Source organism: Scomber scombrus, chromosome 6, assembly GCF_963691925.1.
Source record: "Scomber scombrus chromosome 6, fScoSco1.1, whole genome shotgun sequence".
NCBI classification, from domain to species: domain Eukaryota; kingdom Metazoa; phylum Chordata; class Actinopteri; order Scombriformes; family Scombridae; genus Scomber; species Scomber scombrus.
In genome coordinates, this window is record NC_084975.1 from 15,251,534 (window position 1) to 15,270,659 (window position 19,126).

Sequence of the window (19,126 nt, forward strand, 5' to 3'; positions counted from 1 at the left end):
AAATTGCCATTGGCTTACTGGTGGGCTGCACTGTGATAAACCAATCAGCTGTGATGATCATGGCCTCCGACACTAACCTGCCAACCTTTGACCTCTGGCTGACCAGAGGAGCGGAATCTGTACTTGACTTATGACCTTGTGGCATCTTTAATAACCAGCTCTCCCCCTGCAGGAACGCACAACTGCCCACATGTCAATAAGACAAGAGGTATGCAAAAGATTGATGCAGCAGAGCCATATGTGTGTGTGTGTGTGTGTGTGTGTGTGTGTGTGTGTGTGTGTGTGTGTGTGTGTGTGTGTGTGTGTGTGTGTGTGTGTGTGTGTGTGTGTGTGACACTAAATAATGAGACAAAAAACAGTGATGTATGTTGGGTCTGCAGTCTGAGGCTGCAAATGTTCACCCCAGGTGGTCTGACGCTAATAACATTCCACTTTTCACAGGTCCTTAAATTTACTCCAGATAAAGTGCTGTACAGAACACTGTGATGCACCTTTAATCCCCTCAAAACAAACTGAGCCCCTGAAATAAGTTTAAAAATATTATTCTTGTCATGTCATTGAAATGTAGGCAAATACTTCATTTAATCCCTTAGAGAAACTATTGTTGATTAAACAATTAATATAAATATGTAGACTAAGCACTGATTTCATGGCATCGCAATAAAGAGCTGATGTACAGATGTAATAGTGATTGCTGCCCTTTTTGAAAATAATGTTACCATTAACTGTACCTGCTGTATGATTTTTGTACTTTATGATGTTGTGTTTAACCTGGTCTACTTAATGTATTTGTTCTATGAGTAATAGGTGATGGTGCTAGGGCCTGTGGCCAAATTCAGTATTCACACCCTTGTGTAACAATAAACACGGATTATTGACAATACATGCAAGCATCCATCTGTATGATAAACTTACTTGATTTATTTATTTACATGGATTATTATAGATAAAAAACGTGAAGTTTTACAGCCCGATGCCTTTGCCCTTTTGTGAAAATGTTTATTTCTTGTAAGCAGATAATTAGTTCACTACCATTTAAAAAAAGCTTCATGTTTGTGTGTTTTAAAGTGAGAAAAAAGAGACAGAGAGAGACAGTTTCTGTTTTTGCAGGATGTCATGTTCACACCTCTCCCCTGTTAACATCTTCCCCTCATTTCCTCCGCCTTCTCATACCCCTTTCTGTCCATTTGTGTGTCAACCTTGAATCAGGGCAGATGACAAAGAGAGATAGAGAGAAGGAAGGGTAGGCAGCACCCTTCTTACTTCACATGTGTACAGTAGGAAAGAAACTTGCAATCAGAGATTTGGAGGATGATGGTATTAAGTTCTGCAGGGAGCAAATCAAAAGAATTCACTGAATAAACTCTCAGGTTCTGCTACACCAACCTGTTCCATTGTATTATTGGAAATAATAATCAACTCCCAATCTTGAATAGAAACAATTGTCTGTGACCATTGTACTCTCCAAAAGGACAAAAATAAGCACATAAAATATATCTAAAACCCATAGACGGCCCTTTTCTAACATTTTACACAGCTTACAATACTGATGTTACTAGAAGCAAGCAGGCATCGAAGATCAGAGAGAATGTAAAAACTTGCTGTAAAAACTTCTGTCCCCCTTCTGCAAAAATTAAAGATTTTCACACAGTCTTTGGCAATACGTCATATACCCCACAAGTGCAAATACACAGTCACAGTGTTGACTTTGTATTCTCGTGCAGTTAATGTGTACACAATTTATTTCTCTCCCCAGAATAGCTGCTCGAGTAGCAGGCACTGGTTTTCATAATCATTCTACTGGTAAGAGCGCATACAGCAAGGTCCTGCCAATGTTTATTATACTATGGCATCAATACTACATCACCACAAGACTTCCTTCTGCACAGTAGAAATCAGCAATTAATTTGAAAACATAATAAGCCGGTAAATGACAAACACCCACTGGAAGGCACCCAGCTGATCTTCTTGATCTTTGTTATCATGTTCACTTTGCTGCAAGAAACCTGACTGACTCCACTTCTGTCAATGGTCCCATTGTAAGAGCAGGTTATTGACCACTGTCTTTAGTGAATGAGAGTTTAAAAGAGTCTTAAAAAAAATCAACAAAAAAAAAAATCCCCACTGCTCTTCTTCGTTGACCCCCCATATTCTCCCAGCCCCATTAAGAGTGCTCTGTTTTACTTTTCTTTTCTGTCATGAATCTTTAATCAGCCTTTTCAAGTTAGTGTGCAGGCTGAGGACTCTGCAGAGCACTGACCTGGGCTGCTGAAACACACATTCTGATGTAACTTATACCGTCGCTGCACAGGTTATACCTGCTCACATCCCAGGACCTCAGGATCAGGCTTGTGTCTGGTCAGCAACTAAAGTCTACAGTTACAGTATATGTTACATCTTCATTTCCCTGCCAGCAGGTCAAAAGACAAGAGAAAAGACTGACTGAATTTGAATTCTGCCTTATAACAATAAAGTAGAAGGTAGCTACACATTAAATGTTATGACAAAAATAAAGGATACAGTAGTTAAATTCCGGTATTGTTTGGTACCATGAATTTCTGCATGCAGAGCCATCAGTGTATTTGCTTTTCTGTTTATACCGAGAGGAAATCCATCAGCGGGAACCCAAGAGTGAGCTGACGGCTGTGTATGTATGGTCTCTGCATCTACTTGCGTCTCTCTTTCTCTGTCATGACACAAATGCATTTGCTTGTGCAGGCTTGCATGCAGCTGCACACATGAACACACACACACCTCCGACAGTAAATAAAGCAGTGCAGTCAGGTCACAATCACAGTAAACCACACAAACGACTACCATCTGTCTCTTTGTCTCTGCCTGTACGAGTCAATGAGCCTCACTGGCAACAGTTCATACTACACTGCCCAAACACAATAACATTCAACATCATGGTTTAAAAAAACTGAAAGAATAAAATATCTGTGAAGGAGTACGGGCTATTCAATATTCCTCTCTCTCTCTTTCTTATCACTCCCTCGTTTCCTCTTTGCCTGACTCCAGCCCTCCTCCTCTTCCTGTAAATGAGTGATTTATCAGCCTTAATTGCTGGCAGTGGTTCATGTGGTCATGTGACTGCAACATGACAGCGTGTGATAAATACACCCTGAAAATTAAACCCTGCGTTGCAAACAGAAACACGCACTGCTTCCATCTCATCTGCCGAACTACAGTGTGTTCAGATACTGACAAAAATAGAATTGGTCTAATAAAAGCATTGCTTTAAAAACTAAATCTCAGCTCACAATGCACTTTAAAAGCAAAATGTTGTTGTAATAAAAGACATTTATCAAAGTGAGGCAAAGGGCAAAAGGGAAAAATGTACAATCAATAATGATAGACCAAGTAAATCTATTGTTATAAGGTGTTTCACAACAGTGCACCATAAACACTGCATGTGCACACACACACCCCACACACATACACACACACACACAGTACACACAGCCTACAGTAGACTATATCATTCTAGCTCTCATGTGTTTCCTCCTCACAGCGCTCAGCGGCAGAATGCTGACTGAAGGGCCTGCAGTGCCCCGTTCATGCATCTTATTGTTACATGGAGCCAGTTCTCAACTGCTGACCTTTTTATTCACTGCACTATACATTGTTAAAATAATGTATGAGGTGTCTCAGCCAAAGCCACTTCATTGTGTTGTGTTATATACAACAGAAGTGTGTGTGTGTGTGTGTGTGTGTGTGTGTGTGTGTGTGTTATCTGTATCTAACATGAACTTGTGCAAAAAAATAAAAAATCAAACAAAAAAACAAAACCCAATGTTAGTGCACATGACATAATTCATGTTAGATGATAGAAAAAAGAGGGAAAAATACAACAAAAACTGTAACGTTTGAGTGTGTTATAACTTGAAATTGATAATGACAAGTATAATTTGCCACATTCTGTTAACAATTAATTTACATCCTCAGCAGTGCTGTGTGTATTCTGTCAACATGTTCCTCTCTGTGCTCTTTGTTTATAAACTGGCAGTAAACAAATATTCATTGCTGTGTTTCCAGCTGTCATGTGACAAATTATTTTTCTAAATGTAAAATTAACTGGCATTTGTAGGTTATGTAAACCATTTTAAAAAGTAACATTTATCAAAAAAGAATGAAAGAAAAGCTGGTCAAGCCTAGAGTTCTGTCTTATCTACAAAAACAGTGCAAGCAATGAAGCTTTTATGAAAAAACATGCTTCTAGTTGTTTGCACATGAAACACATGGAAGTGTGGACATGAACCTGCTCAGACTGTCACTGCACAGAAACCGGCAATTGTAGCACTTAAGCAAAAAATGCCGCACATATAAACAGAAATGCAAAAATGATATAATTAAAGTCTTATAGTTACAAAATGGCTTTTTAGTCTTTTCTGCAACAGTATGTCCACTATTAATCTTAGGGTTAAATATTTTAATTACACTCCCCTAATGAGCTATTTAAACCTGATCTGGTTTTGTTGTCTATAAATTCTCACATAAAAACAGTACTTTCACTCACAGTGTTGTGAACTGTGATGCACCACTACATGAAAGCCACACACATTTCTGAAGAAAACCAGAATTCATAAAGACAGAATGAGAGGGACAGAAAGGTGGGACGGAGACAGACAGACAGTAGATCATGAAGCATGCAGTCAATCTTACTTTTTACCTCAGAGATTGTCCATTTAACTGCGTGTCATACAATTTGGCCTGTGCAGGAGTTGCACTAGTAATGCGACAAGATGATTTTCACAATTTGGAAGAAGCACAAAGTGTGTGTGAGTGTGTGTGTGTGCCTGCTTTTGTGTTGCTCGTGTGTATTGTATATTTGTGCAGGTTTGCATATTGCATATATAAATGTCTGTATAAACAGGTAACAGCAGAGTGACTCCGGCACCTCTGCACCATCCCTTCCTCTTCCTTATTTATTTGTCTGTATTAGTTAGCTCCTTCTCAGCACTTAAAATTAATGTCATCCAGCAGAAAATAGAGGCTGAAAGCTAAAATTCAGCACTTTCCCAGCAGCCTGGTTATTTATCAAGCTAACAAGGAAAAGATGCATCCTGTTTCAGCCGGGCCCAGAAAATATGTGCCATTAAAGCTCAGAGCTAGTGTTTGAGAGCCAGAGAATAAAAGTCGGGGTGTCAAGGAGACGGGATGGACGACATCACCAGCAATATGGATGCAGAGAGACCAGGAGACACATTTATATAAGGGACAATAGATACACTTGCATGAGAAGCAAGAGGAAACACACACACTCTCTGTCTACTGAAGGCGTCGCCACAATACATATTCTGCATGTGCTGCATGTGTGTATATGAAGTGCTGATTTGCTGATGGCTATAAAAGAGGATCCTTTAGGGGATACAGAAGACATAGTTTGGAGCTTTGAATAAATCATGTGTTGCCAGAGTGAGCTTAGCACTAATTTTCTCTTTAGGAGCTGGGTGTTGAAACACGTCCTGAGGACTGTTAGTATTGTGCCGTGTTAACATCTCTATAGCATCAAGAGCTAACGCAGGAGTGTTAGAATTCAATTAGACACTGGTTGCAACGCTAAGCAGCTAGCACTGGGCAGTCACCGCAGGGAAAAGAGAAGAGAGGATAGTGATGCGAGGGGAGCGAGGAAGGAGTCTGTGTTTGTGTGTGTGTGTGTGTGTGTGTGTGTGTGTGTGTGTGTGTGTGTGTGTGTGTGTGTGTGTGTGTGTGTGTGTGTGTGTATGTATACGGAGAAAGAGGCTGTGGGCTAGAGGAAGGCCCTGGGCTGCTGGCTGCGGTGATTCAGGGGAATACATTTTATCACTCTAACCTCCGGCTGATCGCAAGTTCCTCTCTCAATCATGCTGTGAACACACAGTCGCAACCTGAGGACAACAGTGGCTCTGAGGCACACACACACACAAGCACACACACACACACACACACACACACACACACACACACACACACACACACACACACTCAGTGGCAACAGCTTTACAACTAATTATGTTTGAATACAACAACACAATCCAGGCAAACAACTGAAACATGGGAGAGAAGATTGTATATTAACATAAGTTGAAAAGAGGAACGGGTTGATGTTTAGAGGTCTGGCTTGAGGGTGCTGCTTCGTATCAGCTACTCTGTGATTTGAAGGAAAGTAAAAACACATAATACAATTTTTAAAAACTATACAAATCTAAACACAGTTGTTCTGTGTTCAGTTTGTGTGTCTTTACAACTGTTTTTGTTATCTCTAACACATAACCTAACTCTATTTGCTTCCTCTCTCTTCAGATCGGGCCTAATAATGAGCATACATCCTGTTCATATCCTCCTTGTCATTTGGATTTTCTGGATAGAGGGATGACGTCTGTGTCACTATCAAGATGGTAACTTTGTAACGAGTCTCACAGCAGCTAGTAGTTATATATATCCCTGGCAGAAGACGGATAGTGAAGTGTGTCAAACTAGTGGATGGAGCAAATCCTGGTCGAGTATAAGAGACGAAATAGCTGCAGTGTCTTAAGTGACAATTTAATGTTGAAATTCTGTGAGGGTCTTACATAAAAATGTATTGTTTATCATCTGAAGTCATGTTGTAGCTTTAATATTAGGAATTATGACACACACATTTCCTGCAGAATGTTTTCTGAGAAGCTGAAAGTGTAGTTTGATTCCAATTGCCTAGATTAACAAGTTTAAGCAGACAAAAATGATAGACAACGATATAACAGCATCTGTCCTCTCTCTATTTCATATTTATATTTTTCCCGGAACAACAAGCCTTGTTTTTGCTTTTTTAGGTGTACAAAGGTTTCTATTTTCACAGCCCTTATGTCCATACAATCACTTATATATATGCTCTCCCTTTTCCCCCATTTAACATGCAAACACACAACTTGATGTGTCTGTGTGCATGTGCGCATGTGTACTTCCTCCTCCTGCCGTGTCTACAAAAACCTGACCTGCCTGCTGTCAGCCACAGAGGCACCTTGCCTACCTGTGCCCCCTCCCCCTCAAGTGACCGACTCACCCCGTCACCATCAGGGGAAGACGGGTAGGAGCAGGAGGAGGGATGACGGGGGATAACGGGGAAAAAAAGGAAGTGGGGGTGGTAGAAGGTACGGCAAGGAGAAGGGGATCGGGGAGACGTGGTGGGTGTGTGGGTGGGTGGGTGCTCTGAAGCTTCCTATAATGTGCCCTCTCCACTCCCCTGCCTGTGACCTCGGAGCTCCTGACAGCCAGAAAGTGCTGAAGCATGCAGGTGTCCTAACGCTGCAGCCACACACATGCGAGCGCACGTACACGGGCTCCTGCAGACACACACATGGATGCAGGTGTCCTACCTTAGCAGCCTGGAGTCTGTCCTTTTTTTAACTCCTTCACCACCTCCATCCTCACAGTGTCAATATGTCATATGAAGATATGTATTATGCAGTCTATGTATAAATGGTAAAAAGCAATAAAAAAAATTAGCGCGATGGTTTTGCATATCAAAGACGAAACAAGCATGAGCTTCACAATGCTAAGCACATAAGGAAAGTAGAGTATTCTGTCTGCTTCACAGTAAAATTAGCTGATGCTAATGCTGATGCTGTAGTGTCCTATGTCCAGCCTCTCGACTGTACAGTGTAAAATTGAGGTGTCCGGAGAGTGTTCTGTCCTGTATATGTGTGTGTCTGTGTGTATGTGTGTGGGAGGGAGGTTAGGGTTAGAGAGTTGTATTACAGTGGTGATGAGTCGCCTGGCTGAGAGGTTGATACCTCAGCAGCACCCAGCATTGACCAGGCCTTTAAATAAAGCCTTCGATCCTCCAGCAGCAGAGAAGGTCACCGCCTGCCTCTGGTTACCCTGCCTGTCTGTCTGCATCCATGGCCAGGAGCCCTCCTTCCATCCCTTCCTCCCTTCACTTGCCTGCTCCTGTCCTCTCACCTTCGCATGCATGTCTGCATTCAAATCCAGGTGCCTTCCCTTTACTCAATCTGCTAACTCCTCCCCGAACATTCCCTTGATTCCTTCCTCCCCTTCTAGTTGTCTTTAGCTCCTCGTCTCTCTCCCTTCATTTTCTGACTGGTGACAAAAAAACTAGTCCTTGCTTTCCTCCTCTCAGTCTATCATCCTTTGCCGTTCTCTGCAATCCCCACATCCGTCCATCTGTGTGTCAGCCAGAAATACAATAAACGTACAGTGTTTGTGTCCGCAGAGAGAACAGAATAAGCGAAGGAGGTCAGAGGGTCAGGACAGAGGTGAAAGGTTTTGGCCTCATCCCATGAGCACTGCTCATGTCACTCTCCCTTCAATCAAACAGCACTGTCAAAGCCCCAAATCAGAGAGATGCACACCATCGCACACAACACATGGTGAGAGGAAGGAGTGTGGTTGTCGTAGAGCTAAATATGAAGTGTGAAATGTATCTAATAATAAACCCCCCAGGTGTCTGCTGTCACAAAGGAGTGCTTCCTGATGAAAAGATATCAATATAAACATGTGGTCTGTGATTGCGAGTTGTTCAGAAATAAGACAGAGAAATCTTTATGTCGGACACGCTGCACAAACATTCATCATTTATAAACTGATATCAGATGATATTAAAATGTCTTGTTTGAATTGTTTGATCCTGTAAAAGTTGACTGTATTCAAACAGTCTGAATTGTGAATGAAGAGCAGATAAAATAGAAAATGCCTTTTTTTTTTTTAGAGTATCTATATTTCCACCTAACTGATAGTAGTCAATATACACAGAAGCAAAGGTTGTAGAGGTAAGAAATATTATACCAAATCTGTTTATCATTTATATTGTGTATGATACCTAATTTTATATTCAAAATGTTCTTCTCTGCATCCCATCTCTTTGTTTCTAAATACAAGGGAGGAATATAAACCTGAATCAAAATGAAGCGGTAGGGTTGAGTCCTGTTCTGTATAAATCTATTTTAAATGTATATAAAATAACTCAAATATATACTTATAATCAATAAGTTACTCAAGTTATTATCAGTAAAAGCTCTCTGTAAACATTTTGTGCTGTAACTTGATGAATACACAGCAGACAACTGTGTCATTAAAAATTCAGCATGTCAGACTTGTGCTGAACGCTGAATGTTTTCAATACATACATTTAATATTTTATTTCTATTCTGTTCGGTCTAATAGTGAAAATGTATTTAAAGAATTTGAATCATAAATATGGACATTGGGAGTGAAGAGCAGGTTACCTCAGACTCCAGGGTGGCGGGATGAAGAGATGACAGCTCTCTATCACAGATGGAGGAATTTTCTCGACGTCCTGCAAAGAGATGAAAAACAGATGCATTATAAAAACTACACTCTGTTCTGAACAATGTGAGAAACACTGTAAATATAACACAGATTAGTTTTGTTCCATTACTGGCCTTGAATTTAAAAGAGAGCTTCATATTACTGCAGGCAAAAAGTTGAGTTACAGTTATTTTTGAGACATTGCGTGATTAATTTTAGGCATTAGGCACTGGCCCACAAGTTGAATTCATATCATATTATCATGCAATTTGAAATTATAATCAATAAATAAAAATATAAGATAAAGAATTATTAGCATAGACTCAGAATGATCACATATATATTGAGCAGAACTCATTAAGAAATAGACAGTATCAAAACAAACAAACACACAACACACCAAAGCTAAAAATCAATCAAATATTTAATCAAATTAAATTGATATAAATCAATTAACATTTTTATATCTATCAAATATGTAATGATTTTAACAGACAGTGTAATTTTTTTGTAATAAAATAAATGAACCGTATTTTTTTAAAAGAGAGACACACACACACACACACACACTGCAATGCATTTGTAAAGCAAAATCAATATGTAGCAAAAGTGTCTAAATTAGTCAACAAGTTTGATGACTTGCTCAAAAGTATCAAACGATCTTATAAAACTGCAAATCCTACGTGAAGTGCAATATTTCCAACCACTGAATAAAAATATGGATGAAATATATGATTTAAAAAAGACTTAATCAAGCACTGAGGTCAGTCAGTTCATGAAGTTTACTTTCATTTGCATGTCTGGAAGCAGGGCATTGTGTGTGAACATAGCATGTGCACACGTTAGCATTGTTTGCACACATTTCACATTCAAGTGTGCAGATAAAGAGAAAAACACATTGAGGAATCTTCCTGTAAATCTATTCGCTATGCTTCAAAAGTGAGAAATGAGTCGAAGGAGCGACAAAATAGGCCTATATTAATGCCCTCAATCCATCTTTAAGCAACAATGAGAACCATTCATTTCCCTGTAATCCGATTCACACTGAGGCCAAATGGACTTTGACCCATTCAGCTACATAGGAGCTCCCAGTGACAGACCTACAACAGAGAGAGGGCTGCCGTCGCCCAAAAAGTGCTCTGAAACACTGACATGGAGAGATCAGACTCCCAGATCTAGCTATATTACAGTTTCAACCCCGTAGAAATGAATAAATACAGTCACTCACAGGGACATTTCAGACACACAAGCTCAGTGCACACGCATACTTGCACACACGTGTCCACTCTGTGTGAATTCTTGCAAACTCAATGGCACACACACACACAAACACACTGATACAGTGGAAGTGAGGTCCACGTGCAGAGTGCTGCTACATGGCAGCAGTGTGTGGGGTCAAGGCCTTTCCCAGGTACAAATGAAAGGGAGAGGGGAGACTTTGGAAGAGCTGAACAACACTGTGGGTCACCTTGCCTGGCAAAGAGATCAATGTCTGTTTGACTGGCTGAGAGACAGAAAGAGAGAGAGAGAGAGAGAGAGGAGAGAGGAGGAGAGAGAGAGAGAGAGAGAGAGAGAGAGAGAGAGAGAGAGAGGAGAGAGAGAGAGAGAGAGAGAGAGAGAGAGAGAGAGGGAGCGAGAGAGAGAGAGAGAGAGAGAGGAGTCTGACTGCAGTAGAAGGGTAAATCACCTCTCTTGCTTCATTGAGATGCAGGTAAAACACACAGGGGTCGGGCTTGGCTCCAGCACCCTGCATAACACAAGCTCATGCACGATCAAACTTAAACACGCACACATAGACAAATATTAGTATAATTGCACTCAAACCCCCCCCCACCACCACCTTACCATACACACAAGCACACACCTACACACAAACAAACACATACACACAAACACACACACACCAGATTCGCTGCGGTCCAAAACACACCACTCCACTGACTCTGTGCCCTGCAACTCAACTCACTGTTGAAAGCACAGTTGAAAACATCAACACAGCCGCAGCTATGTTTATCCGTGAGTCAGAATATTGTGATCACTTATAATTAAAGCATAATTAGCTTTCATCTATGCCCTTTAGTGGTGCATTCTGGGGAGAGCTTCTTATGCAAGCAAATAAAAAATCTAGTGTTTGAATCCTAGTGCAACATACACAAAACATGAGTCCCATTTCATGCGCCTACAGTATGTGCACATTCTTTTACAGCTGAGCGTTTACAGTAATCTCAATTCAACACGAGACTATAGGATTGGATTCAGACAATCACATTATCTCCACTCTCCCCACGCTTCTATTTGCTGGAAAAATCACCATGTTAAAGCCAATAAGATACATGCAGAGGCTGCAGCACAGACCTTCTTTACAGCTGCTGCATTCTTGCCACATGCACGGCCCGCAACAGGAGGGGACAAGTTAAATTATTAGGGTTTCAAATAAATGACACATAACTCAGGACACTGCAAGACAGACACAGAGAGAGAGAGAAAGAGAGAGAGAGAGAGGAGAGAGAGAGAGAGAGAGAGAGAGAGAGAGAGAGAGAGAGAGAGAGAGAGAGAGAGAGAAGAGAGAGAGAGGGGGAGAGGGAGAGGAGCTCTGGCATTGCAGGTCTAGATGATGGACGGACCACAGAGGAACATAAATGCAGCTGATTTAAATCACTTTAAATGTAAATGTTTATCGCGTGGAGTGATGCAGATGTGGACTGAGTGGAAGAGATTGAAATTGTTTCCTCTTTTGAATGTGAATATGTTTTTAACCCTTTGGGGTCTGTTATGTGTTTCATGAGAAGAAGGGCGTTTACAGGGAATAAAGAAAAGGAACCCCTGTGTCGCAAAATGAGATTAACACTTATTATAAAACAAATATTTTTGTGATAAAAAAACTTTTTTTTCAACTATAAGGGATAACTTAGATTACATAATAGATTCTCTATGTTCTAATGAATAATAAATATTCCGATTGTATTTTAAGTTTACTGCTAAACAGATTATACAAAAACAAACATATAAGAGGAACTATTGGAGCAACTTGAGTGAGAAAATATTAACTTAATTTGTTTCTGCTTATTTTTTATCAAGATTTCCTTTTGATTGACATAAAAAGCTACAGGACAAGCATCACAATGTCATTTCAATAGATTTAATACACTCAGGTAAAGCACATAACACCCTTCCACCACAAGGTCATATAAAAGACAATGCTGGGTGGTTATTGAGCACTCACACAAATAGACACTAAACAGTGCGCACATCCTTTGTCCTATTAATTCTGAGGCATTAAAGCAAAGTACACGATGATGATTCAAATGTCAATACTGATAAATTTCAAAGTGATTTCCATAGTTGACCTCAAAGGGAGAGTCCAATATTGTGACAGCAGACAACTACATTATCTTTAATAACCTAATCATTGGACAGACTGCAAATGATTACAGTGTAGGAGTCAATATACTGGACTGGAGAATAGAATTACAGTTCATATTGATAAGATTAATAATGTGGTCTGAGTGTGTGTTTTCTCCTTCATATTGTACACATAAAAACACACAGATAGAGCGGTGAATCTGAGTGCTGAAAAATGAGGAGGAAGTGCTGAAATGTTGTTTCCTGTGCCTCCTGTCCTCCTTCAACACAGGAAGTGAATCAGTGCTACTGAATCCTCCTGCCCCTTGGTGTGTCTAGAAGTCAAAACACACACATATACACGCAAGCACAAAGTGCCCCGCGTAATTTCCATGCACGCCTCTACAATGATGAGCAAATGTTCCACTTTATCAGACTGACGTACTGAACACAAGGGCAAAAACCATATGAACCATGACACAAAGCAGACGTCACAACACTGCTGATGCGAGGGCAGATTCCAGGTAAGACCGTCCTGAGCAAAATCCTGAGACCCCCCGAGAAAACTTAACTAATCCTATCTGCCTCACAGAAGAAAGAGGTGCCATGAAACAAGTATAGCATCTCCAGTTCTAGGTTATAACACAAATGTAATTAAATAGCACACTATATTGACCTAATCAGATAGCAGGGCCATAAATTAGTGGACACATGCTCACTAAAAGGCCCTCTCCTCTCAGCTAGGACACATCTCTGATCGTTTATCATCTGAAAGGAGCAGGAAGGCAGACAGCATCTCTCTCTCTCTCTCTCTCTCTCTCTCTCTCTCTCTCTCTCTCTCTCTCTCTCTCTCTCTCTCTCTCTTCCTTGCTCTGTCTCTGTCTCTCACTCACTTTTAATCACAGAGAAAGTCATTCCTCCAGGCATGAGACGATCATGTTCTCCCATCTTGTCCCTAATTCCGAGCTTTCATGGGAGCCAATAGGAGCCAGGTGACTTGCATATGAGTGTGTGTTTGTGTGTGTGTGTGTGTGTGTGTGTGTGTGTGTGTGTGTGTGTGTGTGTGTGTGTGTGACGTTGTTGTACAGGTGAGAGACACAGCTAGCAGAGAGTCTGCTTTGTCTTCAGCTCTGCATTCAAACGGGTCACTGATGTGGTACATATTTTAAAGTTTCCACAAGCTACACACACATTTAGAAAAAAAAACAGCTCCTCATCTTGCACATGCAAGCACTCAGACTGTCAAAGGTCCTGCAGTGGGAACAGGTAATAGCCTTCCTCCAGGCACACACACACACACACACACACACACACACACACACACACACACACACACACACACACACACACACACACACACACACACACACAATTTCCAGCAGCATGCATTGTGGTGGATGTGACCTTGTATAGCAGCACAGCCCCAGACGCCGTGTAGGTTTTATCTGAACCATACAATTCTTTAGGATGCACTGAGTTAATCGGGCTGGTTTCAGGAGCAGAAAACGCTCTGCAGGCCAGAGTCAGTCCAGAGCAGAGGCATGTTACACTGCAGGCTGCTGGACCTGTCAGTCGCTACAAATCCGAATTACTTGAAATGTCTCCTGTGGCTTTTATGTAGTCCTATCAGCATTTTTATCTCAGCAGTCAAACAACGGATCTTTATACTGAAGCGAAAGTGGTGGATTACCACAATACCTCGCGTGTAATTACCACAGCAAAATTGTCATATTACTCTATAAGTGTCATTTAGTGTAATCAGAAATAATGCGATGTATCACCAGTGTTATGATTCAGTGTTTGCATAGGCCTAAATACAATTTTCACATACTGCAGAATTCGTTATAGAAAGTTTAAAATTCATATATTTAAATTTAGGCATATTTAGGTTGTATCATACATTTGCCGCATTTTGTTGAAACAAACAATTTGATATTTTTTGTCAAGGAGACCTTTATCTCTGGTCGATGTTAAATTCAACAAGTGGACAGCTACCGAGTAAAAAGTGAAAGTTTACTCTAAAATCAATCATTGACTCGGCCGTTTTTAGGACACCTGCAGCAGAGAGGGAAAAATCATTACAATTATTGAGCATTGTGGTTTGATATTCTTCATACTGTTAAAGGAAATCTAAGAGTTTTCTGCCTTTTATTACGCAACAGGTGAAGGCCGCCACTTTTATATCTTTAGAAGCAAAAGGTGTGAAAAGAAAAGAAAAAAACAAATAATACGCCGTCTATTCTCTAACATTAAAATAAACATGAAAAACACTGATTTAGTCAAAACATAAAATTAAATGAACACCTACTCATATCAGAGCTGGACTTATAATACATAATAACGCTCTTTGTGCACAACATCTGTATTGCGCTTCAAATCAAACCAGATATTTATGAGAATTACAGTGACATTTATAGCTGGCATTTCCTTCCACTGTTTACATTTCACTTTCGACCGAGAGGACATAAAACTGAGAGTTTTGGTGTGTGACAACAACAACGTGCAGAACTAAAAGAGAACAAAAAAGGAACATTTTCAGGAGAAAAATATTTGTTTCGATTCATGAAGGTTTATTGATGAATGGTATATTTATTAAATTCCATTTTAAGAGTGAACACGCTGCCTGCCAGTTAACTGTACTGTCCAGACAATACATTTTTACTGTATAGAAATCCAGGGCATCACAAAAGATGTATGGCCGCATGAGGCTTTACTCACTTACTCTACAACACCGGGTGAACATTAAACTTCCATTTCCAAACAGTTCACAGTTTATTTAGTCAACCGAATAAGACCCATAAGAATCTGGGTAAAGTTAATTAAGCTCCTTAAATGAAAGGAAATACATGAACAATGAACTGCTGAAAGAGTAGATCATATGTTGCAACAATTTTGAGTGACAAAGTTGCCTATTCCTCATTTATTTCTGGACATGCATGCTGGGATCATAACTTGATTCTGTTCTGTTCAAAGCATTTTATCTTCAACCCCACTTGTTGATTGCAATAATCTATTTAGTCTGTGCATTCGTCAGGACAAAATAATAATTGCTGCTATATATCCTAATGCCGCCCCCCTTGGTAGTATGATGTCTGTCAATAAGGAGCACAACGTTGCTTTATTTCACGATGTCATTTTCCCCACGGGGCTCCAGAAGAAGCCTATAAAGTGTTGAAGGGTCCATGTTTGCGGTGAACGTTCATGAAAGCAAAGTGACGGATGAATGTACTTGTTTCTCACTTTTTCTTTTTACAAATAAATCCCCCCTCAAAAAAAAGGTGATGAGGCTGAACAATACAGTCATGGTATAATACAGTCATTATACACAAGTTCACAAAAAAGGAGAACAAAAGGAAAAAAAGAAGTAAAAACACAACCCGTACATGACCAGCATGCATGGCTTCCCATAACTGTTACAGTCTGTTTGACATCAATTTCCCAAACTTCTGGTGTAACAGAGTTTGGATGTTTTTCACAGGACACACAGGATGGATGATATGAAAAAATGAGATAATTCATATCAAAAATAAATTTAATTTGAACAGAAAAACAAAAATAAATTCACATCAAAGTTAAAGCTGCTGTGCCTGAGGAGAGTTTTAACTTCACCAAACAAATTTGGGGTAAAGGGACCAGGATGGACGAGGCGCAGGATGAGAGCGGACCAATGAAGCAAGATGATAAGTAATTTTATGCAGTGCGCCTAAAGACAAACATCACGAATTGGACAAGTTTCCTTTAAAATATTATTGGAGAGCAAGCTCCTACTCAGAGTCCTCTAAACAGGTCTATTTATGAATCATAAAAAGGGATAATACATAAAGATCCTCATCCTGAAAGAAAATACTTTTGAAATACAGAAAATTGGAAATCTGTTTGTTGTCCTTAACTAACGGTTTAACAAAACAACTTCAGCACAAGAACGCACAACCTATTTTTTTAACTGCGCGCTAATCAAAAGTTTTTTTTGTTTCTTTGTGATGGTCGGTTACTAAAACTTTTCAGCGCCGAGACTCACATGAAAAACTCCGGGGATGAGGGGTTGTTGTCGCTGCTGGATCCTCCGTTTTCTCTGAAGCCGGTGCTGATCAGCTTCTCGTATTTCTCCTTGTAGACGTCCCTCTCCCTGGCCAGCCGGGAGATCTCCTGCTTGAGGTGGTCCACCTGCTGAATGAGTTGCGTCTTCTCTCCCTCCAGGACGTGCCGCTGCTGGACCCGCTTGTACCGACAGGACTGGGCATAGCCTCTGTTCTTTAGCGTCCTCCTCTTCTGTTTCAGACGAATCACCTCTTCCTTGCTAACCCCCCGGAGCTGCCGGTTCAATTCCCGCACGGACATGGTCACCAGCTGGTCGTCCGAGAACCGATCTTCCAAGCGCAGGTGCTGGTGGTTTCCACCCGCTCCACCGCCGGACTGAGACCCGGAGGACGAGTGGTGTGCTCCTGCGTGGTGGTGGTGGTGATGGTGATGATGGTGGTGGGGAGTCCCGTTCTGAGCTGCAGCTGCAGCGATAACCGCGGACACCACGGCGGCCGCTGATCCCATCTCCTCCCCGGCCATGGCGCCTCCTGCCCCGGCTGCGCCACCGAACTGCTGCCCTCTGGCATAGCCATCGAAGGTCTGGAGCTGGTGACTGCTGCTGATCAGCGCCTCTACGGCGTCCTCCGGGCTAAAGCCCAGAGCCTCGGGGTTCAACTGCTGTTGGTACCCGGTCATCCAGTAGAAATCCTCCAAGTGCGCCTTCTGTTCGCTCCCTGATCCCGGACTGGGCGCCGAGAAGCTTGGAGAGGGGGGAACCGAGCTGCAAGGCGTGCTCATCGGGGTGGAAGATAGGGATCCCCCGGCGACCAGGCGGCTGCACTGGCTGATGCTGCGATCGGGCTCCACCGGCTCCTTTTTCACTTCAAACTTCATCAGATCGAAGTCATTAACATATTCCATGGCCAGGGGACTGGTGGGCAGGTCGGAGTTGCTCATTGCCAGCTCTGATGCCATCCTCTTGCTGTTGACAGTCCTCCAAAGGGGGTGAGGAGCACCTGTCAACGTGGGCTGCTGAGACACGCACTGAGCCAGCTTGATTTCTTTATTTATTTTCTTCAAAACCGGAGGAAAAAGTGGATTTTCTCGCACTAATTGCGCAGCGCAGGATTTGGTTTTGTGAGTCGATAAGTTTTTTTTTTTTCTTCAGTCTGTATTGCACAGACGCATTGGAGCAGCGCTGTTTCCTCCCTCTCTCCCAGCGTGCGGGTGTCTGAGCGCCGCTCTCTCTGTTTCTACCATTTAACACTTCATGGCTCCTTTTAGGATTAGTGCGCCAAATTGAGGAGGTTCACGTACGTGTCCCGGCAAATAGTTGCCTTGTGGAGAACAGGGGGGAAAAAAACTCCACCCAAGGATTGATAGATTTTTTTTTTTCTAAGGGATCAGTCAGCCCACGAGTTAAAAAGCATTGCTTAGTTTTATAGGCGTCCTGACGTCAGGACTGAAATATGAAATTGACTGAGACTCAGCCAATGAGCAGCGCAGCCCGGGGACGTAATTAGCATAATAGTGTAGAAACCAAAGTTTTCTGTACGGTCCAAGCCCATCACAAGATTGACACACGAGACTCAGTATTTATCCTTTTTACATAGAAATGAAAGAAGACAGTAAAAAGAAAACAGATTCTGAGCATTAAAAGAAGATGGTAGATGGTAAATATGCATGTGTTTATTACATTTACGAGGCAATTTAAATTAAACATTGTTTTTAATGTTGTTTTTAAAAAAAATCAGAATAGTCACCTAATATATAATTTGAATTGCATTATTGAGTCAGATTTTTCAACAATCTTGTTTTTTTCAGCGTTTTCTATCGATTGGTCAGCCTTTTCTTAATCCTGCCCTCAAATTATGTGTTTATTTATATACAAAATTTGTATACAAACGTTTTTCATTAATTGTAGGCAACTTGCTAATTAACAAAGAGATTGATCAGAAACTCTTCTTAGGCAGCACAACATCCCTTTCATGCCAAACATTATTAAAAAGCATCGGAATGCCTTTTAATGATTGGCACAGAGGGACAAATGCTTATATACCATTAAAATAATCGCCAAAACAGATCGCAGATTGAGCAGATCGCAATGGCAGAAAGTTGAATATGTTTGGAAAAGGCATGGTACGGCTCTGGTTGAATGACATCTATTGGAAACCCAATGTCGCCACCTTTCGGCATAAAGAAAGATTTCATGAAGGCTGTTGAGTGGATGTGTCCGATATTCTCGATATTTACGAATGTATTTCACATTTAAGTGGAAAAAATTATGTTTGATCACTTTGCTCTATGTTTCATCAGTTCTCTGTTTATCTTACTGCTGGCTATCAAGATTAGTGAACAAGGAATTTACTTTCATTAATCCTGCTGAGAAAAAGTAGATTTGTGGGTTCAAAACAAAAAACTACACTACATTTGACAAAAAAATGTAAACTATACACACATCATTCTTAATTAAGGAGAAACGTGTAATCCGATTTTTCTTTCACATGCCCCATGA

General features: G+C 41.0%; 1 protein-coding gene across 1 annotated transcript in view; it reads right to left on the minus strand.

The window, feature by feature from the left end:
* The window catches only part of LOC133981911 (transcription factor Maf), a 50,242-nt gene extending 32,381 nt beyond the window's left edge, over positions 1–17,861 (minus strand). Inside the window, exons 1-2 of the mRNA XM_062420784.1 lie at positions 16,610–17,861; positions 9,207–9,277 (exon numbers count right to left, since the gene is read on the minus strand). Coding sequence (XP_062276768.1) covers positions 9,250–9,277; positions 16,610–17,586 — 1,005 coding nt within the window. The 5' untranslated portion in view covers positions 17,587–17,861 and the 3' untranslated portion in view covers positions 9,207–9,249. The remainder of the gene's footprint in view (positions 1–9,206; positions 9,278–16,609) is intronic.
* Positions 17,862–19,126: the final 1,265 nt, after the last annotated feature.